At 56.1% G+C, this 21,555-nt stretch overlaps 1 protein-coding gene across 1 annotated transcript; it reads left to right on the top strand.

The window, feature by feature from the left end:
• The first annotated feature begins 7,050 nt into the window (after positions 1-7,050).
• LOC130023659 (cytochrome P450 2U1) lies at positions 7,051-21,268 on the top strand. Its single transcript, XM_056114245.1, has 5 exons — positions 7,051-7,498; positions 15,634-16,269; positions 17,627-17,788; positions 18,631-18,798; positions 19,921-21,268. The coding sequence occupies exons 1-5, from the start codon at positions 7,072-7,074 to the stop codon at positions 20,097-20,099; spliced, it is 1,572 nt and encodes a 523-aa protein (XP_055970220.1). The 5' UTR covers positions 7,051-7,071; the 3' UTR covers positions 20,100-21,268.
• Positions 21,269-21,555: the final 287 nt, after the last annotated feature.

Raw genomic sequence — 21,555 nt, 5'->3', positions numbered from 1 at the left:
AGTCTCAACTCCTACCACTTTACCTTCTCGGTACTAAATACAAAGGAATCATACAAAGGAATCACCAAAGTGTGACACCAAATCAATGCTTTAAGACTTTTAGATCTCATTTCCATATAAATTAAAGCGTCTTAAGAGGTGATCTGACTGTTCGCCTCAGTGTCTAATGAAGTTCTTCCTACATACAAGATAATCAAGAATCTGATGAATGAATTTTGGGAAGGGAGCACACCTCGTGGTCCTCAGACTGCCCTTAGCTCTTGGGAGTCACTCCTGGCAGTGCTATGGCTCTGCACGCAGGAATTACTTCTGGCATGCTTGGGGGACCATCTGGGATGTCAGGGACTGATCCCACGTTGGCTAGTGTAAGGCAAACACCTGACTATCACTACAGCCACTGTTTAAAATAGGTGCCGCATACCTTAGCACTGGGTTTGTGGACCTCACTGTGTGAGAAAGAGGCTTCTAGATTCTCAGCTTCTTAGACCTATCCAAACCACCTGTAACTTGGTGAGCCAGCAACACTGTCTCTACCATCATAGGTGTAGGAAGCTACCTGGGCTTAATCCCTGCCCTGATAGTTCCCAAAACACTCTTGGAAGGAGCCCTGCATACTAATATGCAACATATAGTAATAGATCATACTGACCAACAGACTTCACCAATGGTCAAAGAAGAAATCACAAAGGAGATTTGCAAATCTTTTGAGAGCATGGCATACAAATGGGCTAAGCTGATAAATGGGCAACTTAGCAGTGTAAATACCTCCAATAAGAAGCCGCCCTCTCAAGAAAAAACCTACAACAGGCCTTAAGGATTTGAATGAGCAGAGCCGATTGGAGCAGCATAATTCAACCTCTGGGCCTTTGCATTGCTGTTTCTTCTGGAATGTTCTTCCTGGGGGACAAACCCTCCCCCAAACATCTTAGATGAGAGACACCTCCCACACAGACACCCCCCTCCTCAACATACACATACACACAGGGGGTCTGCCATCCTCTACATGAGTGATGAGAGAATACAGTCAATCTAAAAGGCTATAACAGCCGTTATCTTTGAGGAGTCGAAAGGCAAAGTGCTCACCTGTGTGTGTGAACTTTCTTTCCTGTAGGAATAGCCTCAGCACCAATTCTTTTTCTGGGTGTTTATCCTACTGAAGTAAATTATAACATCACACTATTGCTCATAACAGCAAGAAACAACTAAAAAAAACGGGCTATTGGTCATACACTTAGAAATATTCCTATACGTGTTCTGGGCTTTTTGAATTCAGGGGTCAGGAAAGCATTAAGACCTGCAGGTTAAGTCCAGCTGTCGTCCTTCTTGTTAATAATTAAAGCTTTGCTGAAATACAGCCACACATGTATTTGCACAGTATCTGTGATAACTCCCTACCACTCCCGTAACGGAGTCCCAAAGATCATGAAACCTAAAATAGTTCCTGTTTAGCCATTACAGAACCTGCTTCCTCTTTATTATTTTTTCCTGCCTTTTGTTTGGGGCTACATGCAGTGGTGCACTGGGTACTCCCTGCACTGTGCTCCAGGATCCTCTAAGCCAGGCTCAGGAACCAACCATGCATTCCTGGGGACGATACTGGGGTGCCCACACACACACTGCTTGCACTTAGCCAGTTGAGTTCGCCCCTGCCCCAAACCGAGCTTCTTAAACTGGGGTTACAGCCTCACATGGAATTGCAAACTGAACTTCAGGGTCTCAGAAATATTGGCAAAGTAAGAGGCTTCAAAATGAATAATGACCAAAAATGAATTTGAAATTAAGCACCTTGTCCAGCACACAGCCAACCATAGTTCAATCCCTAGCACTCCATACGGTCCCCCAAATACTTCCAGGAGTGATCCCTGAGCACAGAGTCAGGAGTAAGCCCTGAGCATTGTCAGGCGTGGCCCCATAATGAAAAAGAAAGGAAAAGCACCTAATGAATCTGAGGCCCTTCTAGAAGAACTCACCTGTGTTGCCTTTCTCAAGCAAAAAGAGGAAATGCTTAAGCGGCCCTGGATTCGAATATTATAGCAATTTAAAATGATTTATGGGAGAACGACATTGAAAATGTTAATATGCCAACATGAATGTCAATTACGTAAATATGTTAATAAACTAATAGTTGCATATTAAATATAAATATTTATGACATAGGGAATAAAGATTGGAAAGTACAAATATGCCACAAATTACCTCAGAGTGAAAAAAATTGAAAGGTGATTGTTATTTTCTCTCAAGTTTCCTATGGTTTTAGATTCTATACAAAAACTTTGGACCACTGCACATATGCTGCCCAAGTCCATGAGCTGCTTGCGCCCATGCAGCCAAGCACATGTGGTGCCCGAGCACATGTGTGGCCCGCATCTCCCCTCTTGAGATGTGGATTTTCATGCTTTTGTATCTAATGCTGGGGTGTATAGAGGGGTTCTCTCCACCCTTGGACAAGCCTGCATTCTCCTTTAAGAGCATCTCTCTCTCTCTCTCTCTCTCTCTCTCTCTCTCTCTCTCTCTCTCTCTCTCTCTCTCTCTCCCCCTCCACACCTACAACAACCCTTCAGATAAAATCTGGTTCTTTGTACCACTATCTTTAAACCAAAATAAATCATAGACTTTTATTTGGAAATCTTTTTAGTTTTTTATTTTTTGGCTTTTGGGGTCACACCTGGTGATGCTCAGGGGTTAGTCCTGGCTCTGTACTCAGGAGTTCTGACAGTGCTTGGGGGACTGTATGGGATGCTGGGGATTGAAATCTTGTCAGCTGTGTGCAGGTAAATGCCCTACCTGCTGTTCTATCGCTCCAGCCCAAGAAACCTCAATTTTAAAGAGGAATGTGACACCATCATCATCATCATCATCATCATCATCATCATTATGGCTTTGGGACCACCCCCAGCAGTATTCAGGCATGACTCCTGGCTCTGCATTCAAGGATCACTCCTGGCAGGACCGTATGGAATGCTGGGAACTGAAGCCGGGTTGTCTTCTTGTAAGGCAAGTGCCAGGCCCTCTGTACTTTCCCTTCAGCCCAGAGGAAGGTGACTTTAACCACTTTCTCCTCTACTCCCCTTTGTTTGAAAATCAAAGGATGTTCCTCTTGTAATAATCCCTGCTGGGCCAGTGTTGGGAGTCTTCCTCTCTGTGGTGAAGACCGGGCTCCGCCTACCTGGCCCTTCTTCTCCCCAAGTGGTAGATTTTCTTCCTTCCCCGCCTTTTTTTCAGAGGCAAGTAAGGGCACTCCTGACGCTAAGGGTCCTTCCAGGCACCCGCGCAAGCCTCCTGGGGCCTTCCCTGGCAATCTCACCCACTGCTGAGTTTCAACTACCGTGGCTTAGCTGAGCCTCTCGAGATGGTCCTAGAAACAAAACTCTTCAGGCTGGACACATGGGACAGGAGGTGAAGACGATGTGCTCACTTAGACTGACCCTTGACACTGCAGAGCATGGGGACTGGGGGGGAGGGTTGTTACTCTTGAGCACTTTGAGCATTGCCAAGCAGAGTCCAATCCCTACCCCGCATGCATCTATTCTAGATCTATTTATATATAACTAAATGCATTTATTTATATATATAAAAGCTTTATTACATAATATATAGGAGTATATATAGGAGTGATATGGAATATATCTATAATATATATACTATTTATATATCACTGTCACTGTCACTGTCCTCCCGTTGTTCATCGATTTGCTCAAGCGGGCCCAGTAACGTCTCCATTGGAGACTTTGTTGTTACTGTGTTTGGCATATCGAATACGTCATGGGGGGCTTGCCAGGCTCTGCCATGCGGGCGAGATACTCTCGGTAGCTTGCCGGGCTCTCCGAGAGGGGCGGAGGAATCGAACTCGGGTCGGCCATGTTGGCTGTGTGCAAGGCAAATGCCCTACCGCTGTGCTATCGCTCCAGCCCATTATATATATATATATATATATATATATATATATATATATATATATATAAATGCATTTATTTCCAGTTGTGTCTGCCTTTTCTGGCCCCCTCCCATTGAATCAGCATAAAAAATATTTTGAGTCCGGCTCTGCTATGGTGTGTCCCGTAACTCCTACCACTTAGGAGACTGCAAATAAATTCCTTCCTTACTCTGGTCTTTGGGTTGGAGCCACAGCACAACGGGTAGGGTTTGCCTTGATGAGGCCGACCCGGGTTCAATTCCTCCACCCCTCTTGAAGAGCCTGGCAAGCTACCGAGAGTTTCTCGCCCGCACGACGGAGCCCGGCAAGCTACCCATGACATATCCGATATGCCAAAAACAGTAACAAGTCTCACAATGGAGATGTTACTGGTGCCCGCTCGAGTAAATAGATGAACAACAGGATGACAGTGCTACATTCAGTGCTAGTCTGGTCTTAGCTGGAGGACAGCTGGGCTGCTTCCAGTGGCATCTTCAGCTATGTTCCCACCTAGCATCTACAAGGTATCCGGAGCTAGGTTTTGCTGGGTTTTTCTGTGATTCTGCCCTCCACCATACTCTGATCTTCCCGGGCCTACCCCCCACCACCTTTTCCCTCCTCTCGCAGGAAAATGGAGCAGATATTTTCAGAGTGGAGCAACGGGCCTGGGTAACACTGTGGCTAGCTTGGTGCAGGGCCATCCTGACCTGTTCCATGTCTAATTTTGGAAAGCGCAGGCCTTGCGCCAGGGCCAAGAAAGGGCAGTACTGTTGGAGGTCATCAAGGGAAGCAGCTGAAAGTCCATGGGGAGGGACTGGGCCAGTTGGGGAAACGGAGGGTCAGTCTGGGACTGGCCAGCCGAGCAGAGAAGCTAAACAGTAATTGGCCTGTCTCCCTCCTCCTTAGCGGTTTTCAAACTCCTCCTACGCCTAAAGGCTCTGTGTTAGCTCATTGACTCCTGGCTGCTGTGGGAGGCATTTACCTCCCAGGGAATTATAAACCAGGTGGACCATTGTAGCTAGACAAAGAGAGTAATTGAACGCCACTCTTGATAACAAAGTAATAAGTGCTGGGCTATTTCCCAGGTACAGTTACCAACCGTCTTGGCCCAGAGCCATCAACAGCAGGAAGGGTGTCCCTGGGGAGGTACAGAGCTCAGAATTATCTGTGGGATTCAATTGAAAGAAAAAATACTTTGCCCTTAACACTCTCTACCCAAGACCTTTCAGTTTTGTCTTCCTTTACTGGGACTGATAATGTTTTATTTACTTATTCAAGACAGTCAAGATGGGGCAGACCCTGGAGTCATTGTTCTTTCTTTTTTTATGGGGGGGGGGCAAAAATCTGACAATGTTCATGGCTTACTCCTGGCTCTGCACTCAGGGGTCACTCTGCCTGCAGGCTCAGGGGACCATCTGGGGTGCCCCATAGTCAGGCTGGCATTGTGCAAGGTAAATGCCCTTCCTGTTGTGCTATTGGCCCCAGAATATAGGCTGGGATTCAGAAATCCCCTCCTTAGCCTCTCTGGCTTCCGGTGCCCCCTCCAAGAGAGGCCCGTGTTAGTTCCCCAGCGTTGCCCTAACAAGGTGAGTGGGGGATGAAAGTAAAAATACTTTAGGGGGATGAAGCCTAAAGGCCAACCGAAACACATTTCCTTCCTCAGCTCTGGCTGCTGCACGTGGCGCTGGGGGCGCTGGGCTGGGCATGAGACCCCAGTGTTATCCTCGGCAGCACCTACAAAACGGATTTGCCCTTTCAAACGACATCCTGGCTGGGAGTGAGCTCAAAGGGCTGGAGCGCACACACGTGGGCGGTTCAGTTCCAGCCTCCCTATCCCGTGTCCTCCAGGCTGGCGGGGAGCACCCCAGTGTGTACCCTTGTCCCCGCAAGGCATATTGTTAGTTTGATGCCTATAAAATCGATCTTTTGGATTTTTAAAAAATATAGTCTAGGGGCTGGAGCAATAGCCAGCGGGAGGGCATTTGTCTTGCACGCGGCCAACCTCGATTCCAAGCATCCCATATGGTTCCCTGAGCACCGTTAGGAGTAAATCCTGAGTGCAGAGCCAGGAGTAACCCCTGTGCATCGCCGGGTGTGACTATATTATATATATTAGGTTCCACAATTTTATGAATCCGTTTAACCTAAAAGAGAGATCAGGATCCAAGAGATAGAACAGATGGAAGGGCGCTTCTCTTGCACGCAGCTGACCCGTACCTTAGCGGGTCCTCTGAGCACAGAATCAGGAGTCAGCCCTGAGCACCAAGGGGTGTGGCTCCAAAACCCAAATGAGAGAGACTGATAGCAGAGAAAAGGGAAGCGCCGCAGGAGCCCGAGGGAGGGATGAAAGGACGTTGGGTTGGTTCCAAGTCTGACACTCGCTCCCGTCAGCATCCCACGCTTGGTCTCCTACCAACAATACCATCACCTCTCGCTCTACATTTGCTTTGCTCCATTTCTTAGCGACTTAGACCCCCCAGCCAGCCTGGATCTGGTGTCCGACCCTCCCCGCTGGCCGGTGGGATGCCGGGGCGGGGTCGCGCGCGCAAGTGTGCCAGGAACCGCAGGGGTCGACGCGTCCCGCCCCCGCCCGCCGCGAGCACGGCTCTGGGCTCGCCCACGCTACAGGTGGAGAGAGCCGCGTTCTATGGACCCGCGGCCCAGGACGCGGCCCCCAGGGCCCAGCTCCGGATAACGGGGCCAGAAGCGGGCCCGCGTCACGTGGGTGCACTGTTGCCCCAGCTGACGCTGCATCCAGGGCACCGAGAGCCAATCGGAGCGCGAGGCTGGGTCGCCGGCATCTCCGCGTCGCGGCGGCCACGGCCACACGCCCGACCCCGCGGTGGCGGGGGCGGGAGCGACGTGGGAGTTTAGGGACCGAGCTCCGAACGCGCCCCCCGCGCGCACACGAGCCCCGCCGCCGCCGCAGCCGCCGCTCGGCGGAGCGAGCGCGTCCGGGTCCGGCCCGGGGGCGGCGCTGATTGGAGGGGCCGCGGCCGCCGTAGCCAATCGCCGCGCCCGGCCGCGCTGTCCCCGCCCCCGGCCCCGCGCGCCCCGCCCCCGCTCCGCGCGCCCCGCCCCCGCCCCGAGCGCCCCGCGCGGCCTCCCCGGCGCCCGCTGCTCCCTGCGCGCCTGGGCCCGGGCGCCGCGGCCCCGCCATGGGCTCCGGCGGGTGGTCGCCGCCGCCGCTGCCGCTGCCGCCCCTGCCGCCGCTGCCGCTGCTGCTGCTGCTCGGGCTGGCGGCGCTGCTGGGCTGGGGCTGGCGCTGGCGGCGGCGCGCTCGGGGCATCCCGCCGGGCCCCGCGCCCTGGCCCGTCGTGGGCAACTTCGGCTTCGTGCTGCTGCCGCCCTTCCTGCGCCGCCGCGACGCCCTGACCCGGCCCGCACCCACGCCCCGCGCCCCGCAGCTCGTCCTGGCCGACCTGGCGCGCGCCTACGGCAACGTGTGCAGCTTCTTCATCGGCCACTACCTGGTGGTGGTGCTCAGCGACTTCAGGAGCGTGCGCCAGGCGCTCGTGCAGCAGGCGCGCGTCTTCAGCGACCGCCCGCGCGTGCCGCTCGTCTCGCTGCTCACCAAGGAGAAGGGTGAGCGCGGGGCGGCGGGGGTGCGGCTGCGGGGTCTGCAGGGGAGCACAGCTGCCGGGGCTGCTACGGGTCGCAAATGCGGGGACTGTGGGGACTGCCGGGAGCGCAGCTGCGGGTCCGTATACCGGTGCTGCGTGGAACGCGACTGCGAGGACTGCGGGGGATCCCGGCTGTTCGCGGGGGAGCCCAGGCCCGACGGTCCGTCCCGACCCCTGCTAGTGCTGCAGAGAACCAAGCTGGAAGCCCTGGCCGGCGCCCGGGACGGGGTGCGGGTGTGGGTGCGGGAGGCGGCTGGCATTGTCTCCCGGCGCGTGGCTCCTTCCCGGAACCCGCCTCCTGCCCTGGCCGCGAACCCGGGAGAAGCGGGGCGGCGCCAGGAGGGGTGCGGGGCGGCGCGTCCGCGGGCCTTCTGCGGGACGGGACGGAACTGGAGGGAGGGGAGAAGATCTTTGCCCCCGCAGGTTGCAAGAGGTGGGCCCGGCAGCCCTAGACCCCTGGCTGGGAGCTGCTTGAGGAGGAGCCTGGTTCAGGCAGTTTGGCTCGACTCCAAGTTAGCCAAGTTAGAGGCTGCTGGACAGTGACGCCTTCCCCCCGCCTCCACCACCTCCCCACCCCCGCGCAAGTGTTTTTCCTTCTCTGTCTCCAGCACCAAGGGGCGGCAGGATGTGTGACCTGGAGTTTCCCCCCCCCCCATGCGTCCTAGGGGGTCGACGGTCCCCGATCTGCCCCCAGGATCTACGTTATTGAAGTGCCGTTTTCCAATAAAGAGATGCGGGGATTTTAGAATCAAAGCCAAAGGGGGAGAGGGGTATCCTGTGCCCAGGGTTTACTCCCACTCTGCGCCCAGGGATCACTCCTGGGGGTCTTTAGGGAGCCTTACGGGGTGCTGGGACCAATGTAGGCGAGTGGACAGCGTGCAAGACAAGCGTCTTAGCCCCTGTTCTGCCGCTGCTGCCATCTCAACCACTTTTAAATGGAGACTAGAAAAAGAAGGCGCACACTCAGTGCCCTTGGTTCACTCACACGGTTGTGAAAGGACCGTGGATATTTCCAGGAAACCCCCCTTTTTTTCCGTTTTGGAAAAACAGACTTTGTACCCTTTGTACCACTTCCTCCCATTTTAACTTCCCCACTCACCAGGGCAAACACTTTTTCTTTCTGTCTAGGGGAATTTGCCCTGTTCGGGGTGTCCTATAAGTAGAATCCCACAGTGTCAGTGACCCACACACCTGGGTTAATTCAGGGCTCCAGTCAGCCACGCCCAGTGGGAATATTCCACCGCACATCTGTCCTCCCCTCGCCCACCGTCTGCTACTGTACTCAGTACAGACAGCCCCCAGCTCACCCTCGAGGCTGTCACTGGATTGTTCGGTGGTGCCTTCCAGCCCTCCACCACCACTGCACCATGGCAAGTCCCCTCCCCTGGTGGCCCCCGTGTTTCCGTGTCTCTCCCTCCTCACGAACGCTTGTTACTCTGTGTTTCCGCATCTAGTTAGAGCGGCCTTTCTGAGGACACCTGCCCGCCCCAGGCAGAGCTGGCTCCTGACCGTGTCAGGGTCCCGCGTCCGTCCTCATTTCCCTCAATGTATGCTGATGCCCGGCCCTCCCCAGGTGCTGTCAGGCAGCCCAGGCCCGCATCTGGCTGGCGTACTCCGAGCTGTACCACACAGAGCAACCAGGGGCACTAGTTTACGGGAATCAAACCCACTGCTGGACTTCGCTACCTACTGAGTCCTTGAGGCTCCCTCAGACCCCAGCCCGCCCATCTCTCACCTCTCGTCCCTGTCTCCGTTAACTTTACCTTTGAACCTGCTTTAGGCATCTTGTGCCAAATCTTGCCATGCTTGTGGCGGTGCCCGGCTTCTGGGATCATCTTCTTGGGTCTGGGATAACCTTTCACCTCACTCTCTCCTTGTCATGCTGGCCAAGCCTCGCCTTTCCTTTCTGACTGGGGCAGTGCCCAGCCTCACGGCTGATGATATGCCAATCATTATGTTTCACTCACGTGAGCCATGGGGTAGCCCTGGTAGCCCTGGGTGGCCTGCGGGGTGCCAACCACTCCACTGAGAGCCCGCTGCGGGCAGAGAGCCCGCTCTGAATGAGCGTCCGCAGAAGGCATCTACCCAGGCGCTCACCATATCGTGTCAGAGTTCACGTTGTACGTTTGACCTGTAGACTGTGTGAAGCAGGAACTGGGTTTCCTTCTCTGGCATCCTTCATGGTGGGCCTACACTTTGGTAAAGAGTCTGTCGGGAGGCCGTCTCCCATTCTTTCTTGGATCCCAGGGGGTTTGACTTGGTTTGAGTTTGGGGGCCACACCCAGTGATGCTCAGAGGCTTCTTACTCAGGGAGGACAAGGTCTCCTCAGACCAAGAGCTGCTGGGACTCACGAGGGTCAGCGTGTTCAGGGTGAGCGCCCTAACTCCTGTGCCACGGGTCGCTCTGGTCTGGGTCGCTCACGTTGTTAGATGTGTCTTGATTTGGGGAAGCCTGGGGTCATGGGTGCTTCAGCGACAGCGTCTGCTCTCCTGAGACCCCACAGGCATTCTTTTTAGGCATGGGAGCTAGATGATGTGACTGAGCTGTGCAAGATTGGACAGCAACTTCTCTGCCTGGCGAAGGAGAGTCCCGAGAGAAGGCAGAGTAAGAACCAGAGGTCTTGAAGGAAATGCATCGAACCGAAGGTGGGAGAGAAAGAGGACAGTGGGAAGGACAAGCCTGTGTTCTCACACCACGACCCACTGTTACTGGGGGGTTTATTTTGAGCTTGTTCCAGAAGTAGATCTGGCCAGAGGGGCCACGGACCCTTTGCTGACAAACACGTGAGCATTCCCCCGGCTTCCCTTCGACACCGTTTTACAATGAGCAGCGTCCCAAGAACTCAGGCTCACAGGGTCACCAGTCTAGAGGTTTTGAGAGGTTCTTCCACATCCCGTTTCCTTCCTTCCCTTTCACAGCTGCTTCGCCACAGTCATCTTAGATGCACTGATAGACCGTTCATGTTCATGCTGAAGGTTGTGTTCTTCATTTCCTCTTGTGACGTTGGAATTCATTTTTGCATTTTCATTTTTGACTGAGTCTCTCTCTCTCTTGGGCAGTGACTCCATTTTTGTGATTGATTATGAAAGGAAATAGCATCACCAGGGAAGAGATGTCCCTGTAGACATTTCTCTGTGCTCCATCTTCATCCACTGGACTCCACAGGTGATTAAGTAAATGAATTAGCATTCTCAGCAGACAGATCTGCACCTGCGTGGGACCAGAGAGCTAGTACAGTGAATGAGTGTTTGCCTGTATGTGACCAAACCAGGTTCAGTCTCTACTATTCCACATGGTCCCTTGAGCCTCACCAGGAGCGACCCCTGAGTGCAGAGTAACCCTGAGTACCACCGGGCATGACAAAAAACAAATTGAAAATATGAATAAGTAAAACCAGATCTGCATCTATATGAGCAGGGAAGGGCTCTGAGATCAGAAAACTCCAGATTATTTTACGCGATGGATCTTTTATTACCTCCCCAAAATTCAGGCACCTGTCCAGCCCAAAGTGTCACAGAACAGTGGGAGAGCCAGGCCTGTGTTCCCTCTGCTGCGTGTTCGTCCTGTCTTTGGAACCAGGAGGAGACAGAGCTGGTCCCAGGCAGGACCCAGTGCAACTGGGACTGTACACAACAGGAAGTAGAGCAAGTTCCTCAAGGTCAGCTCCCTGGGGAGCGGCAGAGCTATTTCCTAGGCCTCTGGGCGTGAGCCTCTGGGGAAGTGTGACAGTCAGGAGACGCCCACCCCAAGGGCACCAGTGGTCCCCCATAACAGGGACAGATGTCCCACAGGTCCCAGAGGGACCTCAGTCCTGCCACAGTCCTGTTCCACCCCTCAACAAACACCGGGCTTCCAGCCTTCGGGCACTGGACCCTTCCGCCTCTGGCTTCCAGCAGACATGAGCAGCAAGGTAGGCAGAGACATGGTGGGATGGTGATGAGGTTCTCACTAAAGCCACTGTCGCCAGCCTGCAGACACAAGACAGAGCGTGTGGGCTTGGGACTAGACGTTCTCCGACACAGCTTTCCCCAGCTGTGGTCTACCACTCTGGGCCCAGCATGGTGGCCAGGAGAGGCCAGTTAGTCCCTGTGTGATTAGGTGAGGGCAAAGCAGGGCGTCCAGCCAAGGGCAGTGCTCCAAATAAAGCAGTGGGAGATGTGGTCAGGCTGTTCCTTGAATGTCCTGCGGCCCCCTCTGACTGGGGGTACCCTGGGGCATGGAGGGGTGTCATAGAGAGTTGCGGACATGCTTTCTTTCCAGCATGTTGGGCAGTCCCTGCCCTAATGTAGTCAAGCTTCTACTCTTCAGGCGTGGAGGTAGAAATGCCCATTTGTGCCTGAGTCAGTGTCCAGTAGCTGGTGCCTAGAACCTAGCCAGGCATGGCTCCTCCTCCTGTGTCATCCTCCTGGCAGGCAGTGCAGATGCTGAGCAAGATGGTTTCTGCTTTCCTTCTCTGTTCATTTGTACCACAGCCAGCAGTGCTCAGGGATTACCTCTGGCTCTGCACTCAGAGATCTCTCCTGGGGCCCTGGCGAGGCTGGGGGGACCCTCTGGGGTGCTGGGGAGCGGACCCTGGTCAACCACATATAAGATAAGCACCATGCAGAGATCTGCTAATGACATGTTCTTTGCCATATACCATTAATGGTTGCTTGACCCTGAAAAACCAAATCTTCTGCTTAATTCTAAGTGATGTTTAGGAAACCTACACTACAATAACAAAATTAAATATTTACTGCAATGTTTAAGTAGGATTGGTACCGAACATTATGAAAGTTTGAGATGCACCATCTTAAAACCAACATAAGGATTCCCCACCTGATGTGTGCCACCAGACACCCAAGTTTCATCTATCACCAAGTAGTTGATTCCTTAAAACAAGGTATTTTTAACAAATTTTGCTCCTAAACACCAGGAGAAGGGAACATTTCACAAACAGTGATGAGCACGAAGAGATGGGGAATACTGATCTAGAATGTTGCCCTTAAGTCCTGGGGTGTGTGGTGGGGAGGGGGTGTTGCTTATATCCGAGATGGTCCAGCCTTAGTGCTCAGATGAGTAGATGCTCGTCCATGACACAGTTAACTAGACAGGCCGCCAGGCTCTCTGCATCAGTTGTGACCAGTCCACAATTTTCTTCCTGAGCACTGTAGCACTGTAGCACTCTCCTCCCGTTGTTCATCAATTTGCTCGAGTGGGCACCAATAATGTCTCCATTGTGAGACTTATTGTTACTGTTTTTGGCATATTGAATACGCCATGGGGAGCTTGCCAGGCTCTGCTGTGCGGGCGGGATACTCTCGGTAGCTTGCGAAGCTCTCCAAGAGGGATGGAGGAATCGAACCCTACCCGCTGAACTATAAAGTCACAAAATCAGCTCTATGGCTGCCAAGGAGTGCTGCACGCAGACTGTTTCTCGAAGGTTTGTGTGCATCAAATTTTAGTCACACGTTATTCCAAACATAAAATTTAGAGAGCAGTATAAATTCATTTATCCACCTCTCAGATTCAGTCTTCAGTCTTCAGACTCATAAATAGGCAAGGCTTTAAAAAATCTTTCTAAACACCCCCCTATTGGTAGAAATAAAATAACATCTAACACTTACCATAACAGTACTGAGTGGTTGTTAGAGATTTGGAACAAGAGTGAAAACAAATGCAAAGTCTTCAAGATCGAAGGCGGTGGGAGACTTCTGAGAGGTTTAAAAGTGCAGAATAGATCACTAAGGATGTTTGGGGCAACAGGATACAAAATGAATTGGGGAAATGAAGGTGGTGAAAGAGAAGTGTAAGCTCATCTGTCAGCTTGAAAACAAACAAAAAAATGGTCACTGAGTTTTGTGTGGATGCAGCCTGAGAGGCAGGGGAAGCGCTGATGTACTGGTGGGTCTGAATCCTGCCAAGGGGAGTTTCCACAGCCCTGCAGGAAGGAGCCATCAGACCAGGCCTCACACAGTCCCTGTTCCGGGAGTCCAGAGCCAGCGGGAGCTCGACACGGGATTACATCAGATGTGATGCATTTTGCTATAGTGATATTTTTTTATTTTTTGTGCAACAAAACATAAGGAAAAACAATTCCTTTGCATTCTTCTCAAAAAGAGAGAGTCCAGGGAGATAGTCACTGCCAGCACTCCTGGGCATGACCCTCCTGCTCTGAGCACCGCTGAGAAGAGCCCCCACAAAAAATAGATTATAATTGTTGCTACAGAGCCATTCTCATGTGGCTGGGCGCATGAGTTATAGGCTCCTGGTTTGGAAACCTCAAGTCATGAAATGACCTAAAAGTGTCCCCACCAGTACTACCAGGGAACTCCTGACGAGAGCGTTTGAGTCCCAGCATTGTCCAGGTTGTACCTGAAGATCTGAGAGTTCTCCTGAGGAAGGGCACCTCTCAGGAAGGACCAGCCTCTGAGGAAGGGCAGATCTCTGAGGAAGGGCACTCCCTGAGGAACAGCAGACCTCTGAGGAAGGGCACTCCCTGAGGAACGGCACCCACCTGAGGAAGAGCAGACCTCTGAGGAAGGGTACTCCCCGAAGAAGGGCAGACCTCTGAGGAAGAGCACCCCCGAAGAAGGGCAGACCTCTGAGGAAGAGCACCCCCTTGAGGAAAGGCACCCTCAGAGGAAGTGCAACCCCCTGAGAAAGGCACCCTCTGAGGAAGGGCAACCCTAAGGGAGGGTAGACCTCTTGAGGCAGCTGCGAATTCTGGGTGCTGCTGCCCCGTGTGTGCAAGAACAAGCTGGGCAGCTGTGGGGGACTTGTTCTTTCCTGAGGTGGTGACCCCTGGCATCCCCAGCTGTGGGTCCCACAGGCTTTACCATTTCACCATATAATCGTTACAGATTTCATGACAATTAATTTTTGCCAAAACGTGGACTACAGCCATCATGTGAAACTTTAAAATATGGTGCCCTGGTATTACTGAGGTGGAAAGAAACAGTGGTACTCTGTGGTAAGGTGCAGTATTGACCATGACCCAAGTGGGTGATATGGTAAGCTATGGCAGTTAACGTTTTGCTTAGCCTGAGGGACTGTCCTTTGCAACCGAAAGAGCTGTGGGTTTTGTCATTTTTAATTATTTCCTTTTTGTAGCGGTCACTCCTGGCAGACCGGGGATGGGGCGTGCAGCGCCAAGACCCCCCTCTGCACCTGGCACATGCTGGCACGTGCTCTGCCACCCACGGTCCTGCATCCGTTTGTTGTTTGTTCATCCTGAAGATGGACAGACCTCTGTCTGCCTCACAGAGTCTCTGTTCCTGGACCCGAAGCAGGAAGCGTCAGCAGCTGCAGACGGGGTAGCCCCCCAGCTGGTTGTTGGTGGATTCTAGGCTCTGAGTTTCCAGTCAGCCCTTGGCTCTCGCTCTGACCCTCTCGGTGTGCTCCTCCTCCCTCTGACGTCCTGCGCTCGCTCTCCTACACACGTGGACTCAGTTCCCAGTGCTCAGAGTCGGCCTCCCCTGAGGTGGTCTTCCACTTCCACTTCTGGCTCCCTCTAAACAGGGACTCTTCCCCTCCCCCCCCCCCCCCACTCCACTGAGGAGAACTCAGCCCTCTGCTCTTTCGGAAACACCCTCACTGACTTGAACAGGCTCCTCACTCTCCTCAGAGGAGCCTTCAGGCACATTCTGGGTGAGTTGCTGCACAGACATCTTCTCTCCTGGAAGGTGCCTCATGCCCTCGGCTGACCATGGTGCCTGTTGCCGTTCTGACTTCATCCCCGGTGCAGGCCATTTCATACCGAGCACCCCAGCACCACGACTGCAGACCCCGTCTCCTGCAGCCCAACCCTGCCGTCAACCTGGGTCCTTGCCAGCCTCCCACAGATCCCCGACGGCTCCCCCAGGGCCGGACCCCAGTCCGTTGGCTCGCCAGCATGGGATCTGAGCACGTGGGGGCCCAGGATGGTCCCGACCCAGAGGACCACAATTTCTGTTCTGAGAAGCTAACAACGTTAGCTAACAACGTTTTCTTCCCCATCATTCTCTGTGGTGGTGGGAGCGGGGGGCGGTGAAGGTCCTGGGGGGCTGTGTCACGCGTGTCCCCCGTGGGTGGCGCGTTCCTGCCCATTCTCACCCCATCCCTCCTCTCCCCTGCAGGGATCGTCTTCGCCCGCTACGGACCCGTGTGGCGGCAGCAGCGGAAGTTCTCGCACGCCACCCTGCGCCACTTCGGCCTGGGCAAGCTGAGCCTGGAGCCCCGCATCCTGGCCGAGTCGCAGTGCGTGCGGGAGGAGATGCGCCGGCACGGGGGCGCCGCCTTCAGCCCCTTCCCCGCCGTGCACCGCGCCGTGTCCAACGTCATCTGCTCGCTGTGCTTCGGCCAGCGCTTCGACCCCTCGGACGGCGAGTTCCAGAAGATGCTGGAGCTGATGTCGCGCTCGCTGGAGATCTGCCTCAACTCGCAGGTGCTGCTGGTCAACGTCTGCCCCTGGCTCTACTACCTGCCCTTCGGCCCCTTCCGCGAGCTGCGGCAGATCGAGCGGGACATCACCGCCTTCCTGAAGCGGATCATCCGGGAGCACCGCGCGTCCCTGGACGCCGAGCGGCCCCGCGACTTCATCGACATGTACCTGCTGCAGGTGGAGGCGGCGCGCAGGCAGGGCGACCCCAGCAGCTTCGACGAGGACTACCTCTTCTACATCATCGGCGACCTCTTCTTCGCGGGCACCGACACCACCGCCAACTCCCTGCTCTGGTGCCTGCTCTACGTGGCGCTCCACCCCGACGTCCAGGGTGAGCCTCGGGGTCCGTCTGTGAGCGAGCGGGCTCAGAGGTGTGGCCGCACCCCAGCGGCGAGAGCGGGTCAGGGTCGCAGCGACCACTGTGCCCGGCGCCACCTCAGCTTGTTTGGGGGCATCGGTCCGGGCTGAACTCCCAGCTCTGTGCCCAGGGGTCACTCCCGGCCAGCCTCAGGGCAGCCTGGGTGGTGCCAGCATCTCCTGGTTCTGAGGCCGCAGACGCCACTTCTGTGTGGAACCTGAGCTGAGGAAGAACCTCAGGGAAGAGCAAGCATGCAGAGCCAAGGGCGTCCAAGGGCCACAGCTGAGGGGCTTGTGTGCCACCCCCCCCACCCCCGCGGCCAAGGCACAAAGGACTGTGACCACACGCCCAGTGGCCACAGAGAACATGGCCGCCCTCTTCCATTCTAGACACTGGGGGAACTGAGCATCCCCCCGGGGCTGGAGGCAAGATGCGGTCAGAGCTGAACCCTGTCTTCGCTGCCTCCCGCTGTGTCCCCCAGCCCCAGCCGGCATCCCCCATGGCCCCATTTCAGGGCTGGCCACGCTGCCTCTCTCCCACACGACCTCCCACTCTGATCCCAGCATGTCAACCTGTGTCGCTGGAGTGGAACGGCCAGGGTAAACCCCCGGCCCCCGGTTCAGCACCTGCAAGGCAGTCTCCATACGTGCCCCCCTCCCCAGGCCAGGCTGATGCCCTCCAGGTTCCTGCGCTGACCACAGGGGAACCCTGGCCGGGTCCCAGTCGGGCAGCTCATTCTCGGGTCACCTAGTTTGGGGCTTTCTCCCGCTCGGCTGGTGTGACCCGGGTTCACTCTGGGGTAGCAGTCAAGGTGTCACGCAGGTGAGCTGTCACCTCCAGGTCCCAAAGTGAAGGATCTGAGAGAGGGGGCGGAGCCGGCTCAGGACACCGGGTGCCGGGCCTCTCCCTGGCTCTCTCGGAGCCCGAGGCCCACTCAAGCCCCACTCGGTGCCAGGCAGGAGGGGAGGGAGCAGGTCTGTGAACCCTGAGGCAGGGGCCCTGTCGGGCTGCACGTGTCGGGCTGCGGAGAGCACCCAGTGCAGTTGGCTCTGGCCCTGGCTTGGTCTGTTTCCCTTCCGAGGGAACAGGGGGTCGGGGGGCTCTTCGAGGCTGCCCGGGTCACCACGGGAGGGCAGCCTCTGTCTCTCTGGCTCACCGTGCGCTTTGTTCTTTGCCCTCCTGTGTGTGTGCATGTGTGTGTATTTGTGTGTTGCTTTTGCGTGTGTGCGGTTGTATGTGCATATGCCTGTGTGCATGTGTGTGTTGCGTGTGCACGTATGCATGTATGTATGCTTGGTGTGTGTGTGTGTGTGTGTGTGTGTATGTGCAGAGAAGGTTCACGAGGAGATCGAGAGGGTCATCGGCCGTGCCCGAGCCCCTTCGCTCACGGACAAGGCGCAGATGCCGTACACGGAGGCCACCATCATGGAGGTGCAGCGGCTGACGGTGGTGGTGCCCCTCGCCATCCCCCACATGACCTCGGAGGACACAGGCGAGTCCCGCCCCTGCCCTTCCCCGTGCTGTGCCAGGGGTGCCCGAGTCAGGGCAGTGCGTCTCCTCCTTGGCACTGAGGGGCAGTGCCGTGGCAGAGACGCCCCGGGGAACCTGCTGACTATGGAGTCCGGGAGTCCCACCGGGCCACCCTGCCCATTGTACAGTCCTGGACCACAGTGCAGCAAGTTGGGGGCTTTGGGTGGGCCCCACCCATGAGAAGCTGGCCTGCGGCGCCTGCCTGACAGGTGTGGGGGCTGGGGTAGTGTCCCTCAAAGCCTCGCCACAGATGCTGCACCTCCCTGGCGCTGGGTGCTGGGAGCCTCTGGGGCCTGGTGTCAGCCAGGCATGGCCAGGCCCCTTCTCAGCCACTGCCACCTCGTGGAAGTGGCACAAGTCTGGCTTCAGTCCTGTGTGGAGCCTGTGGGACTCTGGAAACACGTTTGCCCAGCACTCTCTGTGCTCTTCTGACTCTGAGGGCCACAGGGCCCCTGACAGCCTCACGGGGTGCCTTCTTGTGACATCCTCCCGTGACACTACCCCACGGAGCCTCCGGTGGCACCCTTCTGTGGTGCGCTCCTGTGGTGCCTTTTCATGGCACTTTCCTGTGACACCCTCCCATGGCACCTTCCCCTGGCACCCTCCCGTGGTGTCCTCCCACGGAGCCCTCCTGTGGCACCCTCCCATGTCCTCACCCAGCCTCCTGGGGTGGTGCTCCATTACAGGAGTTAGGGTGCTCGTATGCGACTGCCCTCCCCTCCCTGCCCCCGGCCCCCGGCCCAGGTTGGGATGTGGGAGAAGCTCGGGAAGCCTGTGAGGTCACGCCGCCCTCTTGCTCCTCAGTGTTCCAGGGCTACGCCATCCCTAGAGGCACACTGGTGCTCCCCAACCTGTGGTCCATCCACAGAGACCCGGCCGTGTGGGAGAGGCCCAATGACTTCTACCCGGCTCGGTTTCTGGATGAGCACGGACAGCTTGTGAAGAAGGAAACCTTTATTCCTTTCGGGATAGGTCAGTTCAGTCTTCATATATACTAAATGGCGTAAGTTTGAAAAGAAACAGAACGAGGCATACCTTTTGCTGTAGCTTACGAGTAGATGATATCTTTGTGATCTTATTTCAGTGCCATTCTTGTTTGTTTTTTCTCTTGGTGAGCTGCTACACAGGGTAGGTCACTAGGTAACGCCCCGCCACGCTCCTCATTCCAGCTCTCAGAGACGAAGTGAGGCCCGGGGCAGAGCAGAGGGCAGGCGCGCTTGCTCACACGCGGGAGGCCGCAGTTTGAAGTTCAGCACTGTGTGGCTCGCTGAGCACTAAGTCAGGAGCAGCCCCTGAGCACCAAGCCAGGAGTAGCTACAGACTCTGCCCATTGTGGCCCCAAGGCCAAAAGAAAGTGAAAGCGGATCGCAAACAGCTGGCACTGGTCTCTAATCAGAAACAGATGCCTTTCTTGCTGAGGGCCGACCAGCTCCCGGGCCCAGTGGCCGACCCCGTGCTGGGCAGGAGTGGGAGACTGTGGCCCCTGAGGGTTCCGGGTCAGGCCCAGTGGGTCCCTCCCACAGACGCGTTGCTCAGAGACCCCTAACTGACGCCCTTTCTCCACGACCTCCCATGTAAGAGCAGCAAGTGGGAAGGGGCCCGGCTCCTGCCTAGGGTGAAGGCAGGGGTTAGTGTCCTGCACGTGGCTGAGTCCAGTCTGATCCCTGGCATTGCATGGCCCCCGAGCACGAGTAGAGTGCCCCCAGGCCCAGAGCTGGAAGTGGCCCCAAGGGCTGCTGGGTGGGCCCCTGAACCCAAAACAGAGAAGCGTGCTCTTAGCGTGGAGAGATTTTAACAGCAGACACTGTGTTCTGTGGGGACAATTTTCTTTGAAAAGTTTGTTTTGTTCTTTTATGGGTTTGGTTGGGTTTTTATTTGGGGGGGTGGGGGTGCCCATATATGGTGGTTCTCAGAGCTCATTTCTGGTTCTGAGCTCAGGGGTCGCTCCTGGCAGGGCCCCGGGGATCGAACGGGGTGCGGGGGATCGAACCTGGTCCCTGCTGTCCTGCGTCTCCAGAACGTTCCCCGTTTTCAAGCCGTTTGGTGTGAGGGGGACGAGGGGCCGAGGTCACCCCCTCTCCTGGTCTCTTGCAGGGAAGCGGGTGTGCATGGGCGAGCAGCTGGCCAAGATGGAGCTCTTCCTCATGTTCGTGAGCCTCCTACAGAGCTTCACGTTCTCGCTGCCCAAGGACTCCCCAAAGCCCAACCTGGCCGGGAAGTACGGGCTCACCCTCGCCCCCCACCCGTTCAACGTCATCGCCTCCCAGAGATGACGCAGTGGAGAGGCCACGGCGGGGCCACGCCACGCACAGGCCAGCCCTGCTTGGGTTGGGGTTGCAGGGGCAGCAGAGGGCTGAGCTCCTGGCGGAGGTCGGTGACTGGGGGGCTGGTGTCTCCCGGCCGGCCTGTCCCTCTCTTGAGCCAGTTGCAGGACGGTACCCAACTCGCCTCTCCTGTCTCCCAGCATGAGCCAAGGCTGGGCCCAGGCCACATCTTGGCTGAGCCCCAGGGCTAGCCTGGATGAGGGGGGGAGGAAGGCCTGATGATGTGCAGGGTGGCCGCGGCGGTGGCCTGAGCTCCGGTCAGGTCACCAGTGTTCCTGGCCCGGGAGTGCCCCTCGCTGCTGCCTTCTGCGTGAGATTCAGGTGTCGAGATTCAGGATCGAACCCGGGTCCTCTTTGGTGGCTGCACCTGGGCCAGCCCATGGAGGGCAGGTTAGTGTGGGAAGTTCCTGGTCCCTCCCCCTCCTGTCACCAGCAGGGGGCGCTGTAGCTGCTGCTGCCGGACTCCCTTGGGATGTGAGCCCCCAGAGGAGGGGGCATTCAGCAGGAAAGGGCTGGGGCTGGCCAGGCTGTCCGCCCTCAGGAAGGGTCCCCACAAGGAGAAGGTCCTCGGGAAAAGGCCACGGTCTTGTCCAGGCTGTGTGGGCGGCGTGGGCAGCCACTGGCCATCCCGCCTGGGGTCTGAGCCAGGCGCTGTCTACCCTTCTCGGAGCTGGCCCCTGGCAGGCCGGAGCAGGGTCCCCACTGCACTTTACGTAGCAATGCCGGGAATGCGGGCTCTCCTGCTGGTGCTCCGAGGGCCAACGCACCAATGGAAGGAAAAGGGCTCAGAGCGCCAGCCGGAGGGTTCCGGACCCCGGGGGTCTATGCGCCAAACCGCCCCCTCGCTTCCCCAGAAGAGGGTCCCCTGGGAGATGTGACTGGGTCACACAGTGCCTTAGACTGGAGCACTTTAGAGCAGGAAGCATCTCCGGCGAGTCCCTGAGAACTGCTTCCCGCACACCTGCTGGTGTGACTTTGGACATGATTTGTCGGAATCACAGGGCAACGCACTGAAGTGTGGGACAACAGTGTTCCGTTTCTAGAATCCCCAACAAGCCACATTTTAGTCCTCATCTGTTGCCTAATTTCTGATGCTTTTATTAAACGTTTTGACAGACCATTGTGTTGGGTGTTTTGTCTGGCTTCCCTGCCGCCCCTCAGCTGGGGGTAGAGGAGAAGGTGCCTCGTGGGGAGAGGGGCTCTGACCTGGAGGGCCCAGACGGGAGCCATGGGCCGCTGAGTCTGGCTCATGCCATCGGGCCTATGTCAGCTGAGGAGGGGTGGGTGATGTGTCCAGGTCCACTGTGGCCCAGGGCCAAGCGACTGTGGCAGCCCAGGGAGACCCTCCAGTGCCCTCTGTGGGTGAGCATCTCCCCAGGCCCTCGCCGTCTCCTCCCCTCTCATG

Source organism: Sorex fumeus, unplaced genomic scaffold (assembly GCF_029834395.1).
Source record: "Sorex fumeus unplaced genomic scaffold, SorFum_2.1 ptg000024l, whole genome shotgun sequence".
In the NCBI taxonomy this organism is placed as follows: Eukaryota; Metazoa; Chordata; class Mammalia; order Eulipotyphla; family Soricidae; genus Sorex; species Sorex fumeus.
This window is presented reverse-complemented; position numbering and strand designations above follow the sequence as displayed.